This window comes from Labeo rohita, chromosome 16 (genome assembly GCF_022985175.1).
Source record: "Labeo rohita strain BAU-BD-2019 chromosome 16, IGBB_LRoh.1.0, whole genome shotgun sequence".
Taxonomy (NCBI): Eukaryota; Metazoa; Chordata; class Actinopteri; order Cypriniformes; family Cyprinidae; genus Labeo; species Labeo rohita.
Window position 1 is genome coordinate 13,728,391 of NC_066884.1, and position 21,513 is coordinate 13,749,903.

Sequence of the window (21,513 nt, forward strand, 5' to 3'; positions counted from 1 at the left end):
AACACTGATGATTATATGACTTGTCAGAGAATATACCTTGTTAATTTTTCTTACCTTGTAACCTGTAGTTTTTTTTTTTTGATTTTAAACATAAAACAATTTATGGAAGTCCATTTCTGCCACAAAATATAAAACAAAAAAGGAATTTTTTTTTAAACTCTAAAATTCTGACATTTTTTCTTGCAATTGCGAGTTTACATCTCACAATTTTGACTTTTGTTAGAATTGAGGGATGTAAACTCGCAAATCCTGATTTTTTTCTTAGAATTGTGTTTATACGTCACAATTCTGACTTTTTTCTTTTTTTCACATTCTGAAAAAAAAAGTCAGAATCACGAGCAATTGCAAGTTATTAAGGAAAATATTTTTTTTCAGAATTCCGTGTTTATATCTCACAATTAAGTCAATAACTCTTAATTCAGACTTTTTTTCTCAGAAATGTAATTTTATATCTCACAGTTCAGTTTCTTAGAATTGTGAGTTTATATCTTGCATTTTTGACTTTTTCTTTTCTTAGAATTGTGAGTTTATGTCTCGCACTCGACTTTTTTGCTCTAGAGTTTATATTGTGCAGCTGTGACTTTTTTCTCAGAATTGCGAGTTTATATCTCACATTTGTGACTTTTTTCTTAGAATTGTGAGTTTATATCTCGCATTTGTAACTATTTTTCTCAGAATTGCGAGTTTGTGTCTCGCACTTGAATTTTTTCTCAGAATTATGAGTTTATATCTCGCATTTGTGACTTTTCTTAGAATTGCGAGTTTATGTCTTGCACTTGACTTTTTTCTCAGAATTACAAGTTTATATCGTGCAACTGTGACTTTTTTCTCAGAATTACAAGTTTATATTGTGCAACTGTGACGTTTTTCTCAGAATTGCGAAATTATGTCTCGCATTTGTGACTTTTCTTAATTGTGAGTTTATGTCTCGCACTTGACTTTTTTCTCAGAATTGAGAGTTTATATTTAGCAAATGTGACTTTATTTCTTAGAATTAGGACTTTATATTTGCAATTTAGGCTGTATAACTTTTGTCTTCAGAATTCAGTTGTTTATATGTCGCAGTTCAAAGAAAAAAGTCATAATTGTGAGATATAAACTCGCAATTCTAAGAAAAGTCAGAATTGTGGAAAAAAGTTGCAGTTACTTTTTTTTTTTTTTTTTTTTTTTATTCAGTGGCGGAAATGGGCATTCCATACTAATTTGATTAGATTTGAAAAAAAAAAAAAAATTTGTTCAAGATATATTTTCTGAAGATGTGTGCTGAGTTGCTTCTGTTTGCTTCATGTTTAGATACTTTACTTGAAATAGGACAAAATGCTTCTCAAGAAAATGATTTTTGCTTTACTAACCTTTCTAATAATTCAGCTGCACACATTAATCTTTTAATTTCCCTTCCAGCGTATATTTTCATTATCAGTGATTCATTCTAACAACCTTAACTTTTATTGTCATGAAATCAGAAGAGCAGAAGCTTAGTGGTTGTGTCCACATAATGCAGCTACTGTGTCACGGAACATAAAAAGAGTTACTTTAACCATTATATGTGCTTTTATTGTAACATTAACTTAGCTCTGCTTCCACATTACTGCTATGACTTTAAAGATCTGCAACCTGTGACATTCAGACTGTATTTCCTTGTTTTTGTGACTAATGGTATCTCAATAGACAGCAAGCATCCTGAGGTACGTATAATTATGCAAAACAGAATAAAAACTTTTTTCTAGTATGTTTAAGGTGGTTGCAGTACTAAGATTAATGGTGTCTTAAAGTGTGCTTTTGAAGGTAACATTCATCTCCTCTCTCTCCGTGACTTCAGTGCTCCTGAAGTTATGAGCTTTCAGTGTGTTTCTTTTTTTGCAGTGTTTGTTATTTAACAAACCTTCCCCATTCCATTTTCACCCCCCAACCCTTCCCAATAAAGACCCCTGGGCTCCATCCGAGGGGAGTGCAAGCATTGCCCCAGAGCTGGACCTCTTTGCCATGAAGCCGGTAGAGAGTGTCGCTGCCGCAGCGTCCCCTACCAGCGCCGAGCCGAGCATCTCGCCAACAGCGGCCCCAGCTACCCCTTCTCCTCCCACCGCTACTGCCACCACCACCGCTACCACTACCACCACCACATCCGCTACAACTGAGTCCGTGGCCCCGCCAACACTAGACCTCTTTAGTGGTAATGTCTCTGCTGGAATTCTGCCTCTGTCTTGCTTTACTCTGCATTATGATAATATTAACTTGCTAAGCTAGTTCCCCAACATTATTAAGATTCTTTTTTGTTGGATTCCTCTCATTTAGATTTATATTTTATGTTTTGGTCATTCTAGATTGTGAATCATGGCCTTAACCACCTTTTTTAGTGCTGAAGAAAATTCCTGATGTTGTCAAAATAAAAAAAAATGAATGTTTTACTGTGTTTTTGATCAAGTAAATGCAGCCTTGGTGAGCATAATAGACTATAGCTGTAATTGTAAATATTGCTATTGTGTAACAACGTAATAGTTGCAAATAAGAGGGGTGGTCAATGTCACTGATTCACATTTGGCCTCTAAAATTGCACTGCAGTCTGTCAAAATCCAGGATTTGCAGTGACCACATTTGTCCTGCAATCATTTTCTGGTGTTTTTGACCAAATCTGAATGCTGTGGTTTGCATTGACACTTGTAGACTTTATTGTGTAGGCTCCAGAGTGACTATGGAAAAAAGCAAACAAAACAAAATGTTTTAATCTAAATGTTGTTTCCTGTCTTACTCACTTAAAGCTGTCTTGATATGCATTGACTGAAAGCGTAACGCATATGTGTGTCCTTGTTTATAGATATGTTTGATTCAATGCCTGAGCAAAGCTCCTCCTCAGAGCCCAAAGCAACCACTCCTAGTGTAGACCTATTTGGTGCAGGTACAGGAGTTGATTCCCGTAGTTCTGTTGAACGTCTTGTCTTTTCTAGTGTCATCTTTCTTCTTTCTCATCTGTTTTTTGGCCCACTCCGTCTTGGTTTGTCCTCATAGTGCAGCGTGGACTTATGCATGTTTGCGCCCTCAAAAGCACGACTTTGTGTCCTTTCTATGCTTGTGCTCCTTAGTGATTTCTCTTCTTTTACGTTTCCTCCTTCACTTGCTCTTCCTGCTTTGCTTTGGTCTGAAAGATCTTCCCGCTGTCTCACGTGGGCCCTCACCTTTACCTGAGGCCAGTGTGACTGGTGACCTCTTGTCTGGTGAGTTTGCTTGTCTCTCTAAACATAGCATGTTTTGTATATTACCATAAATTATTATATTATACTTAAAGGGAAAGTTTACCAAAAAATGAAAATTCTGTCATTGATCACTTACCCTCATGTCATTCCCCACCTGTAAGACCTTTGTTCATCTTTGGAACACAAATACAATATTTTTGCTGAAAAACTACCACATTCAAGGCCCAGAATGATAGTAAAGACATTGTTAAAATAGTTCATTTGACATCAGTGGTTCAACCGTAATTTTATAAAGAATGCTTTTTGTGTGCAAAGAAAGCACAAATAATGACTTCTCTTCTGCCTTAGACTTTGATGACCTTTCTGGGCCTTGAATGTGTCAGTTGCGTTGCTGTCTATGCAGGGTCAGAAAAAGGGCTGTCACTAAGGATGATTCTGATGATTAATCAAGTAATTTGATAATTATAATACATTTTTGGTAGTAATAAAAATAGACTTAAGCAAACAATAGCCTTTAAAATGACTTAAATATATGTATAATGGCAATGAGGCAATAATATTTGATTCAAATAAAGTATCAAAAGCAAGTAATCATATAGCTTTATTGAACAAAACTATGAAAATACTAAGGTATTATAAACAATGGACTTAACATGCCTTATGCATTATAACAAATGCATTTTACAGTGCGATTTAATCCTTGTTTAATATTGACTAAATAACATTTAATTCAAATGTCCACTTAACCTTCGATATTTGGCAATTTCTTTATTACAGAAATGCTATTTCAGTTTTTTGATAATTTTTTGAATATGTGGACTACAAAATGTGTAAATGCGGAGCAAGGGTTTAAACTTTTATTTTGAAATCACGATGAACAGTTAGCATATTGAGAAAGATATTGATGTATTCTCCTGTGCTTTGTAGGTTTATGATGATTTGCCTTACAAATCTGATAAAATTGCATATGTGCATTCCCAGATGAACATTAAAATAATCCCGAACTCACAACATGTAAAGTTACACATGTAAATGATAACTGTTTGTCTGGAGCAGCATTAACTGTGAACGGAGCCACTATATTTAATTGAATCATAGCATTTGACAATTCACAATAGCATTATGTTTTATTATTTTTTTTTAAATGGGTTTAATACATCATGCAGCCTTAGAAAATGGTCTAATAAAGTTTCATCGATTCACGTCCATGGAATGCGCCACCTCCGGTATTTTGCCAGTTACTCGAAATGGGCAAAATGCAGTCAAGGCTTTTTAAAGGGGTCATTGGATGCCCAATTTCCAGAAGTTGATATGATTCTTTAGGGTCTTAATGAAAAGTCTATAATATACTTTGGTTAAAAATTCTCAATGGTGGTGTAAAACAACACCCTTTTTACCTTGTCAGAATCAATTCTGCAAAAATGATCTTGTTCTGGTCGAGGTCGCTTTAAATGTTAATGAGCTCTGCTCGCCCCGCCCCTCTCTTCTTTCTTACAAGCCTGTTTACTTTAGCCACGTTTAGCCGCTAAACTTGCTAACTAGCACCTTATTAGGAAAGGTGATCACAAAGATTCATAAAAAAACCCTTACAGTCACTTCTGCTGTAAGTGAAGCTTGATCACAAATGATTTGCGTGAACATAGACGGATATATGTAGATCGGGAGGCACATTCCATTCACAAAGAAACGTAACCCACTGCATCTATAGCGGCTCAGATGTCGGGAGTAAATGACGACCGCTATGTTTATTATTACATCCAGCAACACAACACCTCAGTCGCTCAATCTGAGATATTCTTGTCTAATTTAGGCGGGTCTGAGGTACGCCACACCGACAGGCATCTGAGAATGGCTCGATTTGAAAAAGGGGATATTATTTTTACTGATTAATTAAAAACCACTGCATGGATTTTTATTATTATAGGGCAGATTTGTACATACACTGCCAACACACGTTAATGTTTAAACAACATGTAAAAGTGAACTTTGCATCCGATGACCCCTTTAAAAATCGAGTACTCAAATTAAATCAAGGAATCATGACAGCATTTTAAGCATTAATTTTCAGAAACTTTGTCCACTTTGTGAATGAGTCATTCTTCTCTTTTGGGTCTATTCAATAAATCATTTGATGAAATTCAGCTTGCTGAGTCAATGATTTATTACAGCGGGTAAAAAAAAAGATTAAAAACTTAAATATCGGTCTGTTTTTCACACAAAGCTATTGAAATACTCGAAATACAGTTATATGAGTCACTTTTATGATAGTTATATGGTGTTTTGATTTTCAGTTCTCATTCAGTCTAACCGCATGGTAAAGCAGTCTTTCCAAATAAATTCGCCTTTTGTGATCCGTAGAAAACAGATAATCATGGATGTTTGAGTGAACAATCCCTATTATTATTTAGTATTTTAGTTTGTTCCTCCAATGCACTTCTACTTCCATTATACATTACAGTTACATCCCAAACTGCTAGTATTAAAATCACCCTATATTTTCTCTTTTTCATTTAGACTCATTTGTTGCTCCAGCTGTTGCTCCAGTGGCTCCTACACCTGCTGCTCCAGCTGCCCCTGTCTCTCCTCCTAAAGCCGAACCTGGACCAGTGCTGGACCTCCTTGGTGTGTCTAAACTTGCTCATACAAAACACCAATCCAGAAGAACAAATTATAGAGATGGTCATATTCCAGGGTTTTCGCTGGGGTGTAACCCAGTAAATTATAATCAGGTTTTTGCATCTGACTGCACAACATTGGAGCTTGATGAGGTTGTTCATTTGTGCTGAGCTTGTTTAGGTTTTTTTTTCTTAGTATAGATTTTAAATTTATGAAGTGGTAAGTATACACCAGCTGTTTCGAAACCCTGTTTTTCAATTATAGTGGCTAGTTATTGCAGTTTGTTTTGTCTGTTAAGTGAGCAGATGACGATGGAAAGAGAGATGTTTGTTTGGTGCATGTTTGAGTTTAGTGTATTTGCATGCTGTGTTGTCATGTGTACATTGTAAGTGTGGGAAGATCCACAGATCGCATATCCATGTGTCAGTGTTTGTTGAGATGTGGGAGTGTGCTGCCTGTTGTATGATCTCGGCTCACTCTCTCCATCTGCCCCTCTCTCAGTGTGTATGCAGCTTTATGGCTGACTAATGCTTCTCCTCCTTCATGCTGCGCTCTGGGACGTCCGTCTCTGGAACAGATACGTTTGGTGACACTACTGGGGAGTCCCAGTCCGCTGCTCCCGGAGCACCATCGGGTGACCTGCTTGGAGGTATGACTCACATATCCTGATTGGGAAAACACACTTTTTGTTGATAATGAAATAGAGGAGTTAGACATGCCACTGCCACAGCTACATATTTAATACAGTAAATGCCTAATAAACAAACAAATAAATAAATAATAGTAATGAATAATTAATTTAATCAACGTATATTAATAATAATAAAAGTAATAAACAACACCTCAGTGCTAAAGTGCTAATTATTGATGTTTTGTTGTTTAATTAATATATATATGTGTGTGTGTGTGTGTGTGTGTGTGACCCTGGACAACAAAGCTAGTCATAAGTAGCAGTTTTTTATTTCAGAAACACCATGTTTTGATATTGTTCTTATGCTGGACCGTAACAAACTGTTTAAATATTTAAGAACTGACAAGAGTCTAAAAGTGAGCAATGTATGGATTTGTGTTGGATTTGACATCTTATCTGTTGACATCTGCAGGGTTGATTTCACCAGTCGCCCCCACGGTTACACCAACTCCAGCACCAGTGCCATCCTCAGCCCCAGCTGACCTGCTGGAGTCAGCTTTTGATGCCTTTGGCTCTGTGCCGGTTTCTGCCACGCCAGCGGCAGACAGCGCCCCTGCCACCGCAGCACCCTCTGGTGGGTTTGATGCATCAGGTGAGAAATCAAATCAGGTATTTTGAACAGAATTATACTTACATTATACATGAATAATGACCTATTTGACAAAACTGTTTTTTAGTTTTTAGTTTTTCTTGAACACAGCGAGGTGTTTTTCAAGCTTGCTTGCTGCTCAGCACACTTTTGCCTTGCATGAGCACTTCTATATCTGCTGACCTTCTTAAATAATACAGAGAGGATGTGACAGCGCTTATAAAATGCATTCTCCCTGTGCTTTTTCTCCTGTTTCATTTCATTTTGTGTTCTATCCATTCTTGCTCTCTTAACTCTAATACTGCTTTTCTTAACTTAATCATCTGTCCCATTCTTCTGTCGCTTCGTTTCTGATAACTCTCTTCTTGCACACTGACCTGGCTTATTGCTTGCTCCCGCTGTGCCATTGGTGAGTTGGCGAGGGAACTCAGGGCTTTGCGGCATGAACCCGATCACGCTGAAGGGTTTTGGAAGTGTGAATGTTCTAGCGCTGTTTTGTTTGTTCTTCCAGTGCACACCCTTTACCCTTTGACCTCTCTTTATTCTATTGACCTGCACGCCCATGTTACAGATCTCGTGCATTACTGCATTAGAATGAATTGCCTGCCTTAGTGTTGTTGATACTGAAACAGTGTTTTCCACACGGTGCACTAGGTACTTTGACAGTGGTTTTGGGTTGACGCCTGTTGGCCTGAATCTTGTTTGAAGAAAAGGTTTTTGGATGCTAGTGCCATACTGCAGGTGTATTTGACAGTCAGTATTATTTTTTACACAGTTTTTGTTCTAGTCATAGGTTTAATATTTTGAAGAAGATGTCTTTTACATTTTTTATTTTCTATCATGTTATATTCATTCGTTTAAGTCTATTTGATTTTACAAATTATGTAACTTATTTTAATGTAAATAACATTCATATGCAAAATGCTAAAAATGTTGAATTTTTACAGACGAAACTAGGGCCTTATGATTTCCGCAATGCGAAAAAATGGAAAGAAACACGGAATCCAGTCTTAAAAATGGAATTTACTGTATAACGCAGAATGTCACGGAATTTGCCAAATTTTGGTTGTACACTTTAATCAAAAAATACTGTTTAAATATGAATCCTGCATGTTTTGTGTATCTCTGTTAATGAATAGTGGTTTTGTTTACTATACACATACTGAAGCATGTGTGACGCTTACGGTGTTTTCAAGCTCTGCCGCCTCAATATACGAGTACATGAACACATAAACATAATCTCTAAAACTGCTCTGAGAGTTATGTCATTTTACTGCTTAATTTGAGAAAAACTGTAGTCATATCAAATACAAACAGAAACTTAAAGGTCTTCACAGCAACACGTCAAAATAAAAGTTTGTTTTACTTTAAGAAATTGTGACAGTAATATATTGCTTAATGTAATGATAGTACTACTACTAATGGTAAAATTATTATTAAAACATTATTGTTTTTAAGGAATATTAACCAGAAAAATTACTTAATAGAATTTATTTACCAGAAAATGTAAATACACAAGACAGTATTTCTGAAAAAAATAAACTGTATTTCATAGGGCCTAAAAATTTACTTATACATAAGTAAATTTTTTTACATACTTTTTGATTAATATTTTTTAATTTAACCGTTAAAACAGAGTCTAGAAACATTTCAACTGAACAAAACGGAATCCTGAAAAATTTAAACTGGAAAAAAAAGGAATTTGGAAAAAAAATAAAACGGAATTTGAGAAAAAATGAAGCCTATTTCATAGGGCCTTAAAAATGTTTTTTTTTTTTTTTTTTGTTAAAGTTTTAATAAACTGCTGTTAAAAGAGTAGTTCACTTCCAGAACAAAAAATAACAGATAATGTACTCATTTCATGTTCATGTCTTTCTTTCATCAGTCGTTAAAGAAATTATGTTTTTTTGACGAAAACATTCAGGATTTCTCTCCGTATAGTGGACTTCTATGGTGTCCCACAGTCTGAACTTCCAAAATGCAGTTTAAATGCAGCTTCAAACGATCCGAACCGAGGAAGAAGGGTCTTATCTAGCAAAGCGATTGGTTATTTTCTTAAAAAATGTATAATTTTAACTTTTTAACCTTAAACACTCGTCTTGTCTAGCTCTGCGTGTGCTCTGTGTATTCCAGTTCATGACAGTTAGGGTAGGTCGAAAAACTCCCATCTCATTTTCTCCTCCAACTTCAAAATCGTCCTACATCACTGTTTTACCTTTTTTATTTTGTAAAGGGCATTTGACCTTTGCATGTTCACTTTGTAAACACTGGGTCAGTACTTCTTGAAGGTCAGACTGTGGGGCACCATAGAAGTCCACTATATGGAGAGAAATCCTGAAATTTTTTCCTCAAAAACATAATTTCTTTACAACTGAAGAAAGAAAGACATGAACATCTTGGATGACAAGGGGGTGAGTATATTATCTGTAAATTTTTGTTCTGGATTTGTTCTGGTAAATTTTTATTTGACAATTAAAACAGTCTTGAAAAATTTAAATGAAAAAAAAAAAATGTAATCCAGAAACATTTAAAAAAAAAAAATTTAACCTTTGTAAAAAGTGATATTTCAGCTTTTGTTTAAATGTAAAATTTGAAGAAAGCCACTGTAAGCTGAAAAAATACTTGGTGCACCTTTAACATTTTTGAAAAACTAAACGTTTGCTTTTAGTGTTAAAGTTTTTGGTCATTGACTGGGAGGTGTTGAATCTCAGCCCATCTCCTCATCCAGTACGACTGGTCCTTCAGTGAAAATAATTTCTTTGCCGTCTGACAGAATGTGTACAACCATGTTGTAATGCAGTGAAAATCCTGTTTATAAAGATGTGTTGATGTGTGTTGCAAGTTTGCAACTTTCCAGTGCATGCAGTAAACACTCCCGAATGCAGTTTTGAATACCTCTTTGAATGTTTTGATCAATGTGTGGGTCTGAAATATTTATCTTCTTATATTGATACAGTACCGTTCAAAAATTCAGGGTCAGTACTTTTTTTAAGTAATACATTTATATAGAAAGAATGCATTAAATTAATGAAATTATTTTAAAATTATTTTCCATTAAAATATTACGCAGCACAATGTTTTTAGCACTGATAATAATAAGAAATGTTTCTTGAGCAGCAAATAAACATATTAGAATGATTTGTGAAGGATCATGTGACACTGAAAACTGGAGTAATGATGCTGGAAATTCACCCCAGATTAAAATAAAAAAGTTATTTCACAATATCTCACAATGCTAATGGTTTTACTGTATTTTTGATAAATGCAATCTTGGTGAGCATAGAAGACTTCTTTCAAAAGCATAAAAAAATCATACTGACCCTAAACATTTGAACAGTTGTGTATATATGTTTCATTGTATTGTTTCTGTCTTTTGTTTTACTCCTGTTACATCTGACTTTGTGTATTATGGGGCTGCTGACAATTTGTACAGTAAATCCAAATCAAGTCTAGGCTAAATGGTCTCAATCCATGCTGGATATACTAACCCACTCTTTTCTCTGCCAACCCCAGTGTTTGACGGATTAGAAGACCTTCTGATGCCAGCCATAACGCCTCAGAGCACAGGCGGGACCCCCATGGCTGCAGCGAGCACGCCGTTGGCACCTGGAATTGTGCCCACCGCTGGGCCAACAATGGCTCCGGCCATGGCACCAGCAATGGTCCCAACATTGGCACCCGTAGCAGCCGCCCAACCAATCAAACCTATCGGAGGAGACTTAGACTCTTCACTCGCCAATCTGGTCGGAAGTACGTATGGAATAATGATGGACTGAGTCATTTTAAACACCGCCATTTGCTGACTCTTAACTTATCTTGTTTCCTCCTCTCTTGTAGACTTAGGTGTTGGAAGCCAAAAGAAGTAAGTTCAGTGTCTGTTGCAGTGCATCTCCATGTCCCTGTTGTTTCCAGACACCTATTAATCTTGTCACTTATTCATAATGTCTATTCACAGATGTGAATTACTCAACCTGACCTGTATTGACAAATCATTTGGACTGTTATGGCAGCTTGATTGATTCGCTCTCCCTTGGAGCACAATTTAATCATGTTCACTTTGTGCGGCCCTAGAGCTGCATTTATGGACCGAGAAGAATAATTTACACATTATGTTGGCTGACAGCTATTTGTTTTGTACAGGGACAACCAGTGGAATGAGAAGAAGCTGACAGGAGGAGCTAACTGGACCCCTCAGGTTGCCCCTACTAGCTGGGGCACACCTGGCGCTCAGATGGTAGTGCTTGCTTTTTTCTTAACTTTTTAAAATATACTGTGAAAATGATTTTTCGTGGTTGTAAATAATAGATTATTGAAGTATGTTTTACAAGAAAATACTATTTCAGTTTTTCAAAACATCATATTTAATGTTTCTTGTGTGCTTGTCATTTTCTTTGTATTTGTGAATTTTACTAACAATTTCTGAGTGAAAACTGTTTCCACACTAAATATTTTTACTGTGCATTTTATTGTGGTCCTGTTCTGATTGTGTTTAGTCTGGCTCTGCCCCGGGAGCCCCTGGAGCTGCCGCCCCACCTGGAGCAATGGCGCCACCCATGGGAGCACAGCCTGGCTTTGGCATGGTGAGAAATCACTTTTAAAAGGTTAAAAGAGTCTCTGTTTTTGGCATTTACAATATGCACTTACAGATGGATATATTTCACTTCTCATTTTTTACTCAGGCCCCAGCAGCAGGAGCTCCCATGATGCCCCAGCCTGTGAGGATGGGTCAGCCCATGGGTCAGCCAATGATGAGACCACCATTTACAGGGCCAGCAGCAACAGGAACACCTGGAGCGCCAGTAAATAACATAAAATATAAATATAAATAAAAATTAACACTATCCACAAGTATATACTACAATTCAAACATTTGGGGTCTGTAAGGTTTTTAATGTTTTTGAGGGACATTTCTTATGCTCACCAAGGCTGCATTTATTAAATTAAAAAACAAGTACAATTCTATGGAAGCCTGTTTCTGCAATGGAATTAAAAAAAAAAACAACAGGTAATTGCAAGTTTTTGTCTCACAATTTTTACTTTTTTCTCACAACTTTGAGTTTATATCTCACTATTGCGAGTTATTAAAGTCAGAATTGTGAGATATAAACTTGCAATTCTGGTTTTCTCACATCTTTGAGTTTAAATCTGTAACGGAGTGAAAGACCCTTGAGGCAGGCGGATCCATATTGGAAGCTTTTATTGAGATGAGACAGGGTCAAAACACCAGGCAAGGTCAAACATCGGCAAACAGGCATATGAGGACAATACACAAGAGTAATCCAAGACAGGCGAGGGTCGATCAACGGCGAAACATAATCCAGGGGGGCTAGGCAGAAGGGTAATCCTATAAACACGCGAGAGATACAGGGCAGGCAGTGAAACAGACTAGACGAGATAACTAGGTGAGAATGCTAAACTCAGAAAACCAGACAAAACACTGGAAACTAGGAAATGGCGTAAAGATTGCTAACACTAGGAGAGTGCTAAATGCAATGTACAATACTCGACAACTAGAAAGAGGAAGTACAAGGCTTATATAGTGTGCTTCATTGGTTACAGCAGTGTGTGTCATCAGCGCAATGAATGATGGGAAAGGTAGTCCAGGGTGTGGTGCAACAGTCTGTGTAATGTGAAATGTCAGACCAGACAGGATTCATGATAATAACTCGCTATTGCGAGTTATTAAGTCAGAATTGTGAGATATAAACTTGCAAATCTGGCTTTCTCAGAATTGCATGATATACAGTAGTCAACATTTGAAGTGGATCAGAAAAGTTTGTCAAAGTTGACAAGTCGTAAGACAAGAACAGCTATTGTTTTGGTCTTAGGACAACTTTGATGAAAGGTTTTGATCCACTTCAAATGTTGACTGCTGTAAACTTCCACTGGGGAATTATACAGTCAGAATAGTGGGATATAAACACACAGTTGCAAAAAATAAAGACAGAATTGCAAGATAAAAACTTGCAATTCTGATTTTTTTTCTCGCAATTCCAAGTTTATATCTCTGAGTTTATAAATGCAAGTTTATATCTCGCAATTTTGACTTTTTTTCCTAAGAACTGATATGAACTTGCAATTTGGACTCTTTTTTTTTTTAGAATTGAGGTAGAAACTATCAGTTGCAAGAAATAATGTCAGAATTGCAAGATAAAAACTTTTGTATGTATCTTGCAATTCTGACTTTTGTCTTACAGTTTTGGCTTTTTTTTTTTCTCAGAATTGAGTTAAAAAATTTTCGAATTCCGAATTTATATCTCGCAATTCTGACTTTTTCTCGCAAATGCTAGTATGTATCTTGCAAGTATGACTTTTTTTCTTACCAATTTTGACATTTTTCTCAAAATTGTGAGATATAAACTCTTGCAATTGCAAGAAATAAGGACGGAAATTCTGACTTTTTTCTCACAATTACAAATTTGTCTCACAATTCTTTTTTTCTGAATTTTGACTTTTTTTTCTCACAAACGCAAGTTTGTATCTTGCAATTTTGACTTTTTTTCTCACAATTTCAAATTTATCTCGAGTTTATAAATGTGTTTGTATCTTGTAATTTTGACTTTTTTTCTCGCAATTCCACATTTATATCTCGCAATTCTGACTTTTTCTGTTGCAAATGTGAGTATGTATCTTGCAATTCTGATTTTTTGTCTCACAATTCCGAATCTATATATCGCAATTTTGGCTTTTTTTTCCTGCAATTTTGACTTTTTGGTCTCAGAATTGAGGTGTAAATTTGACATTTTTCTTAGAATTGATATATAAACTTACAATTGTCAGAACTGCAAGATATAAACTCACAACTGCAAGAAATAAAGACAGAATTGCGATGTAAACTCACAATAGTAAGAATAAAGTCCAAATTGTGAGATAAAGTGTCAGATTTTTTTTTCCATAGTTTTCTATTTTAATATTTTAAAGTGTTATTAATTCCTGTGATGACTCCAGTCTTCAGTGTCACATGATCCTTTAGAAATCATTCCATTATACTGATTTGGTGCTCAAGAAACTTTTCTCATTATGTTGAAAACAAAAGTCTTTACTGACACTTTTTAATGCCTTCACAATATAAAGCCTCCTTGCTGAATAAAAGTATTTCTTCATTTTAAAATAAATCATACTGACCCCAAACAGTAGAGTATGTATTTTTTAAATCAGGTTGCATCATCATTTCCTCTCGCACCCTTTACTTTTTCAGTTGTCTCCAGGGCCAGCTGCCCAGAGCCCCAAAAAACCTCCCACCAAGGACCCCCTTGCAGATCTCAACATCAAGGACTTCTTATAATTTCCCAGGTATCGTTATCTTTCGAGTGGCTGCATAAATGAGGCACTAAATCACACACTAACGTGACGTTTTCTCCGTGCTCTGTTTGCAGTACTTGTTTTCTCAATGACTGAGCTCCAGTGAGAGAAGTCTGCTGTCTGTTTACACCCCCAGACGCCTGAGGAGCCTGCAGCTAGATATCAACTGACCCCGCCCCCATTACCCCAAACCCCGCCCACTATGCCCCACCCAGCCCAGCCTTCCCGTGTCATGTTGTAGCACAAACTGTGAAGTGAATCATAGAGAAAACAAGCCGAAAAATGAAGATGTGCTTATTTCGATGTTCTCCTTTGTTTTGAACGAAACCGAATAAAGTTATTAAGAAAAACAGTCACAAATGAAAATGAACGATTTAAAAAAGATGCGTATGTATGTATGTCTTTTCCAGTGTTTAAGTCTGAAATGAATGACGTGTGTATGTCGATCCCCTCAACTTATGGTTCCTCTAAGACTTCCCTTTTGGGGTCAGAGGTCCTAAACAGGTTGTTGAAGCGCTTTCTGTTGTATGTTAGTTTTGGAGCAGTGTGCAATGTATCGTTCGCAGAAGGTACTCTGTGTATATTATCCTCATTGACCAAAAAAGGTCTCTCCTCTGCTCAAATTTTTATCTGTGGACAACTTATTGATGTGAACCTGGTAATCGGATTATAAGACATGTTGTTGTCATCTCCCATCATTGATTGACATGTTTGTTTACAAATAATAAATATATGAAATATAAATATATGAATTATGTATAAATTAATAACATATCCAGGCTCCACTATCCTAGATAACCCTCTTGGTGATTACATGTCATTTTTGTATTTTAACTGCTATTGTTTTTCAGATCTATATTTTTTGGATTTTTTGAACTTTAGTTCAATTCACTGTTTACATACTCTATTTGGATTTCCCCAAGAAAATATCCTTGGACTACAAATCTCAGATGATCTCTAAGAAAGGTCTTTTGCAGTATCTTAAAATAACAATTGTACAGCGACCTCTTGGTGATGTTTCCCAAAAAAAGCCCCCAAGAATTCACAGTTGTAGTCTGTGGAATGCTGTGTTTGAGTCTCATAGTTACTTGTGCTTGTATGAAATCCAAACCGAAGCTGGTACATGTAGTGTTATTTTGTATAATTGTAGAAGATCCCTTCCACATGTTTGGTTCTCGATCTTTCCTGCTCATATGAACCCTGACCCTTGTTTGTTACACGTAACGGTTAATTCATGCTCTCTCTGTTGGTGAGTGTTGGTACTGTAGTTTGCACAGCAAAATAGAGTGTGGAGGAGATATATTGGATGAAAATACCTGAGTTCATAGAAAATAGAGCGTAGGTTCACTAGCAGAGATATACTCTACAAGATAGATCTGTTTAAGTTTTCAGGAGGTCACTGTTAAACAGTGTTACAGAAAGGTCTGATTGACAGCCCTGTATAGCTGAGCCTCTGTAACTCACTTTCCCTGTTAGATCTCTCGTGGAAATGACAAAGGCAGATCTTTAGATCTCTCTTTTGCAATTCTCTTGAAAGAAATTTTATTTTCATTTATTGATTCATATTTGACACCCCTACATAGTGCATGTAAGCCCTTTGAGATGCAATAAACACTGATGGGAAGAATTTCCCACCTGCGTCCTCCTGTGTCTGTTTTCACAATATATATGACCCGGGACCACAAAACCAGTCACATTAGTAGCACGGGTATATTTTGTAGCAATAGCCAACAATACATTATATGGGTCAAAATGATCAATTTTTTTAATGCTAAAAATCATTAGGAAATTAAATAAAGATCATGTTCCATCAAGATATTTTGCAAATTTCCTACCGTAAATATATCAAAACTTAATTTTTGATTAGTAATATGCATTGCTAAGAACTTTATTTGGATAACTTTAAAGATGATTTTATCAATATTTTTTTTTTTTTTCAAATTAAGATGTTCAAATTGTTGTATTTCAAGTAGGGCTGTCAGTTTAATGCATTAACTTAATTAATTAGTTATGAAAAATAACGCATTTAACATACTGGCCCCGCCTCCAGACCTGTAAGTCATTTTATATGTCATATAGTTGACAGTTGACAAATAAGTACGATGCAGGGCAACAACTCCACAAATGCAGTTATGCCCTAAAATTCAAGATATTAGTGCAAAAAATGCCTATATATATATATATATATATATATATATATACACACTATGGATGAAAACTGCTATGATTATTCTACTTTTAAAGCAGAAATTTGATTTAAAAAATAGGTCTACATAATATTTACATATGCTGTTCTGTATTCTGGGATGTACTTTATTAGCCCTGTAGTCTGTAGTTACAGCATGAAATATTATTTAAACCTTTTACTATTAACATTTTTACATAACATTTTTTTTTTTTTTCTTTTAACTTTTTTTCTCACAAATGCAAGTTCACATCTCCTAATTCAGACTTTATAACTGGATTTAACAAATTCTGAGGGGGAGAAAAGCCAGAAGCGTGGGATATAAACTCTGAGCCGAGGGAAAAGGGGGAATGGTGAGTTGTTTTTCCTCTAGAGTTGTGGGATATAATCTCGGAATTGCGAAAATAAAGTCAGAATTTTAAATATAAAATCAAATTACCTTTTTTTTCTATTCCTTTATCCCATGGTTCCATAGACTGCCACTTGAGCCGCCCACAGAAAAAACGTCATCCCTGTTTCGGATCTGTAAGATTATCCCACTATCTAACGTCAGTTTCGTTGAATAACAGTGCTTATCGCTGGGTGACAAGCTCTTGTAATATGCGAATAACATTTTGAAAATGACATCTAATTAATATAATCCATACTCTTTTTAAATCTAAGTATTTTGCACCCTATCTGTGTAATTCTCTAGCCGTAAAGGCGATCTCTCCCGGGTTTTCTGCAACCATGCTGCGCGCGCATCCTGAATATGCTTAAAACACTTATTTAAAGGTTCTTTTTTATTTTTATTGCATTTCATGTATTATATTTTAAATAAAACTTTTGCAGTGGGTTTGTAAAAGCTGTTTTAATGCACGTTTTAGCCTGAGTTCTTGTTGCATTTATACACCTTTGACCATCAGGCGTCACAAGCGTGTGGTGTTTCGGGCTCTTAGTGAATCATTTTGCGCAGCAACTGGTTCAATTGATGCGAAGCTTCGAAAAGACTAGTTTCTCCCAACACTGTGAGGTCACTGCTGACTGTTGGTCACACGGTTTCACGCGATACGAATTGGAAGGTCAGAGTTCACGAAGCTTGAATGCTGCAATGCAGGGAAACGTCAAAGTTTTGCACGTGTTTGCTTTTCTGAATGGAAGTCGATGGGGTGAAAAGTGGTACCGACTGGGAGAATCTCTTCTCCACCGCACACTATACTACGATTATGGAGAAGAGAAGAAAGACGTCCGATTCAACACCGCAAACGAGCGATTAAGCGATGCTGCTGCAAGGAGTACACAAAGCGATGTGCGATGAGTGTCAACTAGAGGCCACAACTCACGGATTCGGATTCGCGGATTTGATGGAAGAAGAAGAGTCAGCGGCTCCTGTCTTGTGGTGAGTGAGAAACTGTAAACAACAACAACCACAGCAAAAGTAGTAACGTTAATAGTGGTAGCAGCAATTTAATTGAGGTATGACCAAATACTGACTTAACCTAAAGGCCTAAATTAGGTTTAAACACCGTAAATGACGCCGTTTGACAGTTTTCAAATAAAAAATCTAGCAAAATGCAAAATAAAAAAGTACATTTAAATAACACCGTTTAGGGGACAATGAGTGCCGCAGCTGACGGCGCTTTCTGTCGTTTAAAACACGGTAAATAAAACCGTTTAGGGCAGGCCTGGGCAAACTCGGTCCTGGAGGGCCGGTGTTCCTACAGAGTTTAGCTCCAACCCTGATAAAACTCACCTGCTTGTAGCTTTCTGTTTGTAGGCCCTCCAGGACCGAGTTAGCCCAGGCCTGCCCTAAACGGTGTTATTTACGGTGTTTTAAACGTCAGAAAGTACCGTCAGTATGTCCAGGTCTGGTTTAGGGGATAATGAGGGCCGCAGCTGACCACGCTTTCTGATGTTTAAAACACAGAAAATAACGCCGTTTGACAATTATCAAATAAAAAAACAAATAAAATGCAAAAGAAAAAGATACATAAATTAATAGTTACAGCGTTTAAAAAAAAAAAAAAGTAATACGCAAAATAAATAAATAAAAAAATTAATTTAAATTACGCTGTTTAGGGGATAATGAGTGCCGCAACTGACAACACTTTCTGACGTTTAAAACACTGTAAATTACCCTGTTTAAAGGATAATGAGCGCCGCAACTGAGGGCATTTTCTGCATTTTTAAATTCCATAAATAACGCAGTTTGACGATTTTCAAACAAAAAAACTAGTAAAATGCAAAAGAAAAAAATAAAATTAATTTTACACGCCGCAACTGACGCCGTTTTCTGCATTTTAAAATACTGTAAATAACGCCGTTTGACAATTTTCAAATAAAAAAAGTAGTAAAATGGAAAAGGAAAAAAATAAAAAATAAACTTAAGTTACATAGTTTAGGGCAGGCCTGGGCAAACTCGGTCCTGGTGGGCCGGTGTCCCTACAGAGTTTAGCTCCAACCCTGATAAAACTCACTTGAACAAGCTAATCAGTGTTTTCAGGTTTACTAGAAAGCTACAAACAGGTGAGTTTTATCAAGGTTGGAGCTAAACTCTGCAGGGACACCGGCCCACCAGGACCGAGTTTGCCCAGGTCTAGTTTAGGGGATAATGAGTGTCACAACTGATGGCGTTTTCTGATGTTTAAAATGCCGTAAATAATGCCGTTTGACGATTTTCCAAAAAAAAAAAAAAAACTGTTAAAATGCAAAAGAAAAAAAATTAAAAATTAATATAAGTTAACGCTGTTTAAGGGATAATGAGCGCCGCAACTGACGGCACTTTCTGACATTTAAAACACTGTAAATTATTATTATAATATTAATAATGTTTGCATTCCGTTTCTCGGTCGCGGTTAATATTGGACATAGTCGCTTACTTAAACATGGTTGAGAAATAGAGTTTAACTTGCGATGTAAATGGGTGGTTTGGGGTCAGAGATATTGGTAACGTTACAGGTTATTAACGTTATTTAGGTGGAGGACCAGTTCTGTAGCATGGGAATTGATAAAAATAATTATGATAATAAAAATATGATTAGTGGACAATTACTTTTATCATTTACTAATGATCTGGTAGTCAAAAACGAGAAGTAAAATGCATCCCAAAATCTTTAGCAATGTCAAGCATGATATGTTTGTTTGTTTTTTTAAACTCTGATGTAGTGTTGGAGTGTATGAAATACACATGTATAGGCAATATGATTTTAGCCTATAGATGGTCAACAAGTAGGCTAACACATTATTTAGTCAAATTTATTTGATTTCTTGCAGCTCTACAGTGTGGTCCACTTGTCTTTGCACCCTGGGAAGGGCAACGCTGTCACAAGGCAGTTTTTTGTAAGTATTATTTAAATTGATTGAATTTTTATTTACAGTCTAAGTCAGAAGTTTACATACACCTTGCAGAATCTGTGAAATGTTAATTATTTTACCGAAATAAGAAGGCTTATCATACAAAATGCATGCTATTTTTATTTAGTACTGACCTGAATAAGATATTTCAAATAAAAGATGTTTACATATAGTCCACAAGAGAAAATAATAGTTGAATTTATAAAAATGACCACATTCAAAAGTTTTCATACACTTGATTCTTAATACTGTGCTGTTACCTGAATGATCCAGAGCCATTTTTTTGTGTAGTGATAATTGTTCATGAATCCCTTGTTTGTCCTGAACAGTTAAACTGCCCGCTGAAATCTTGCAGGTCCCACAAATTATTTTTATTTTTATTTTTTGCAGGCATTTTTGTGTATTTGAACCCTTTCCAACAATGACTGTATGATTTTGAGATCCATCTTTTCACACTGAGAACAACTAAGGGACTCATATGCAACTATTACAGAAGGTTTAAATGCTCACTGATGCTTCAGAAGGAAAAATTATCCAATAAGAGCCAGGGGTGAAAACTTTTGAAGATATGTACATTTTTCTTATTTTGCCTAAATATCTTATTTTTTCATTCAGAACTGCCCTTCAGAAGCTACAGAAGATACTGCACTTACATGTTTGGCAGAAGACAAAATAAGTTAAATTTACCCTGATCTTTTTTGGAGCGTCAGTGAGCATTTGAACCTTCTGTAATAGTTGCATATGAGTCCCTCAGATGTCCTCAGTGTGAAAAGATGGATCTCAAAATCATAGTCATTGTTGCAAAAGGTTCAAATATACAAAAATGCTGAATAACCAAAGAATTTGTGGGACCTGAAGGATTTTTTTGAAGAACAGCAGGCAGTTTATCTGTTTCATCTATGCTACAGAATTTTTACTCTTTCCTCCATGCTGTCCGTTCATTTTTCTTGGTGCTGTGAATAATAGGTTTTATCTTATGTGTGTTCTATGACTCTTTCAGTTTCACCATGGGAATAAATATGGGAATAAATGTACTGCCAGACAGCGAGTGAGCAGAAGATTAGAACGGTGGTGCAGAATGATGGTCATCAACCCTGCTTGTCAGTAGCTTCATTCAGTCAAAAATGATGTTTAAATGGAGGATTTCACAGAGAGGGTCAGTGGCTTGTTTGCCGCCACCCACATGCCCTGTATTTAGGGGTGATGGTTATGAGACGCTTGTTGTTTTTGTTAATTTTAAGATGGTTTAATTTTTATATATTTTTAAGATAAATCAAGTTCTCTCTTAGGACACCCAATCCAGCCCTCAAGATGCATCCATTTTTTTTCCATTTATATTCTTGCACGCTTAAAATGCTTTCATGGCTGTAAATTGTTGATGCACTGTACTCTGGGTAGCAAACACCATACTAAAATGCAGTATTGAGGAAAACAAATGTTAGATTATCTTGAGTAACTGTTGCTTATTAGTATGGTTGAAAAAGTAATAATATTACGTAACTCGCATTACTTGTAATGCGTTACCCCCAACACTGCTAAAATGTTTTGAAATGTTTTAATAAAAATACTTTTGTAAATATGTTTGGATTGTCTTTTGATTTGTAATGTT

General features: G+C 36.0%; 1 protein-coding gene across 7 annotated transcripts in view; it reads left to right on the forward strand.

Moving 5' to 3' along the window:
* Window positions 1-16,018, forward strand: part of snap91a (synaptosome associated protein 91a) — a 55,059-nt gene extending 39,041 nt beyond the window's left edge. For 2 of the 7 annotated variants that reach the window (XM_051131388.1, XM_051131391.1), the window contains exons 16-28: window positions 1,925-2,170; window positions 2,813-2,893; window positions 3,141-3,209; window positions 5,703-5,810; window positions 6,382-6,453; window positions 6,908-7,087; window positions 10,598-10,834; window positions 10,922-10,946; window positions 11,225-11,318; window positions 11,578-11,664; window positions 11,764-11,883; window positions 14,283-14,377; window positions 14,461-16,018. In XM_051131388.1, the coding sequence (XP_050987345.1) occupies window positions 1,925-2,170; window positions 2,813-2,893; window positions 3,141-3,209; window positions 5,703-5,810; window positions 6,382-6,453; window positions 6,908-7,087; window positions 10,598-10,834; window positions 10,922-10,946; window positions 11,225-11,318; window positions 11,578-11,664; window positions 11,764-11,883; window positions 14,283-14,369 (1,406 nt within the window). In that variant the 3' untranslated portion in view covers window positions 14,370-14,377; window positions 14,461-16,018. Of the gene's footprint in view, window positions 1-1,924; window positions 2,171-2,812; window positions 2,894-3,140; window positions 3,210-5,702; window positions 5,811-6,305; window positions 6,454-6,907; window positions 7,088-7,738; window positions 7,838-10,597; window positions 10,835-10,921; window positions 10,947-11,224; window positions 11,319-11,577; window positions 11,665-11,763; window positions 11,884-14,282; window positions 14,378-14,460 lie in introns of those variants that run through there. The other 5 variants (XM_051131389.1, XM_051131390.1, XM_051131392.1 and 2 more) reach the window with 5 other exon arrangements.
* The last annotated feature ends 5,495 nt before the right edge of the window (window positions 16,019-21,513 follow it).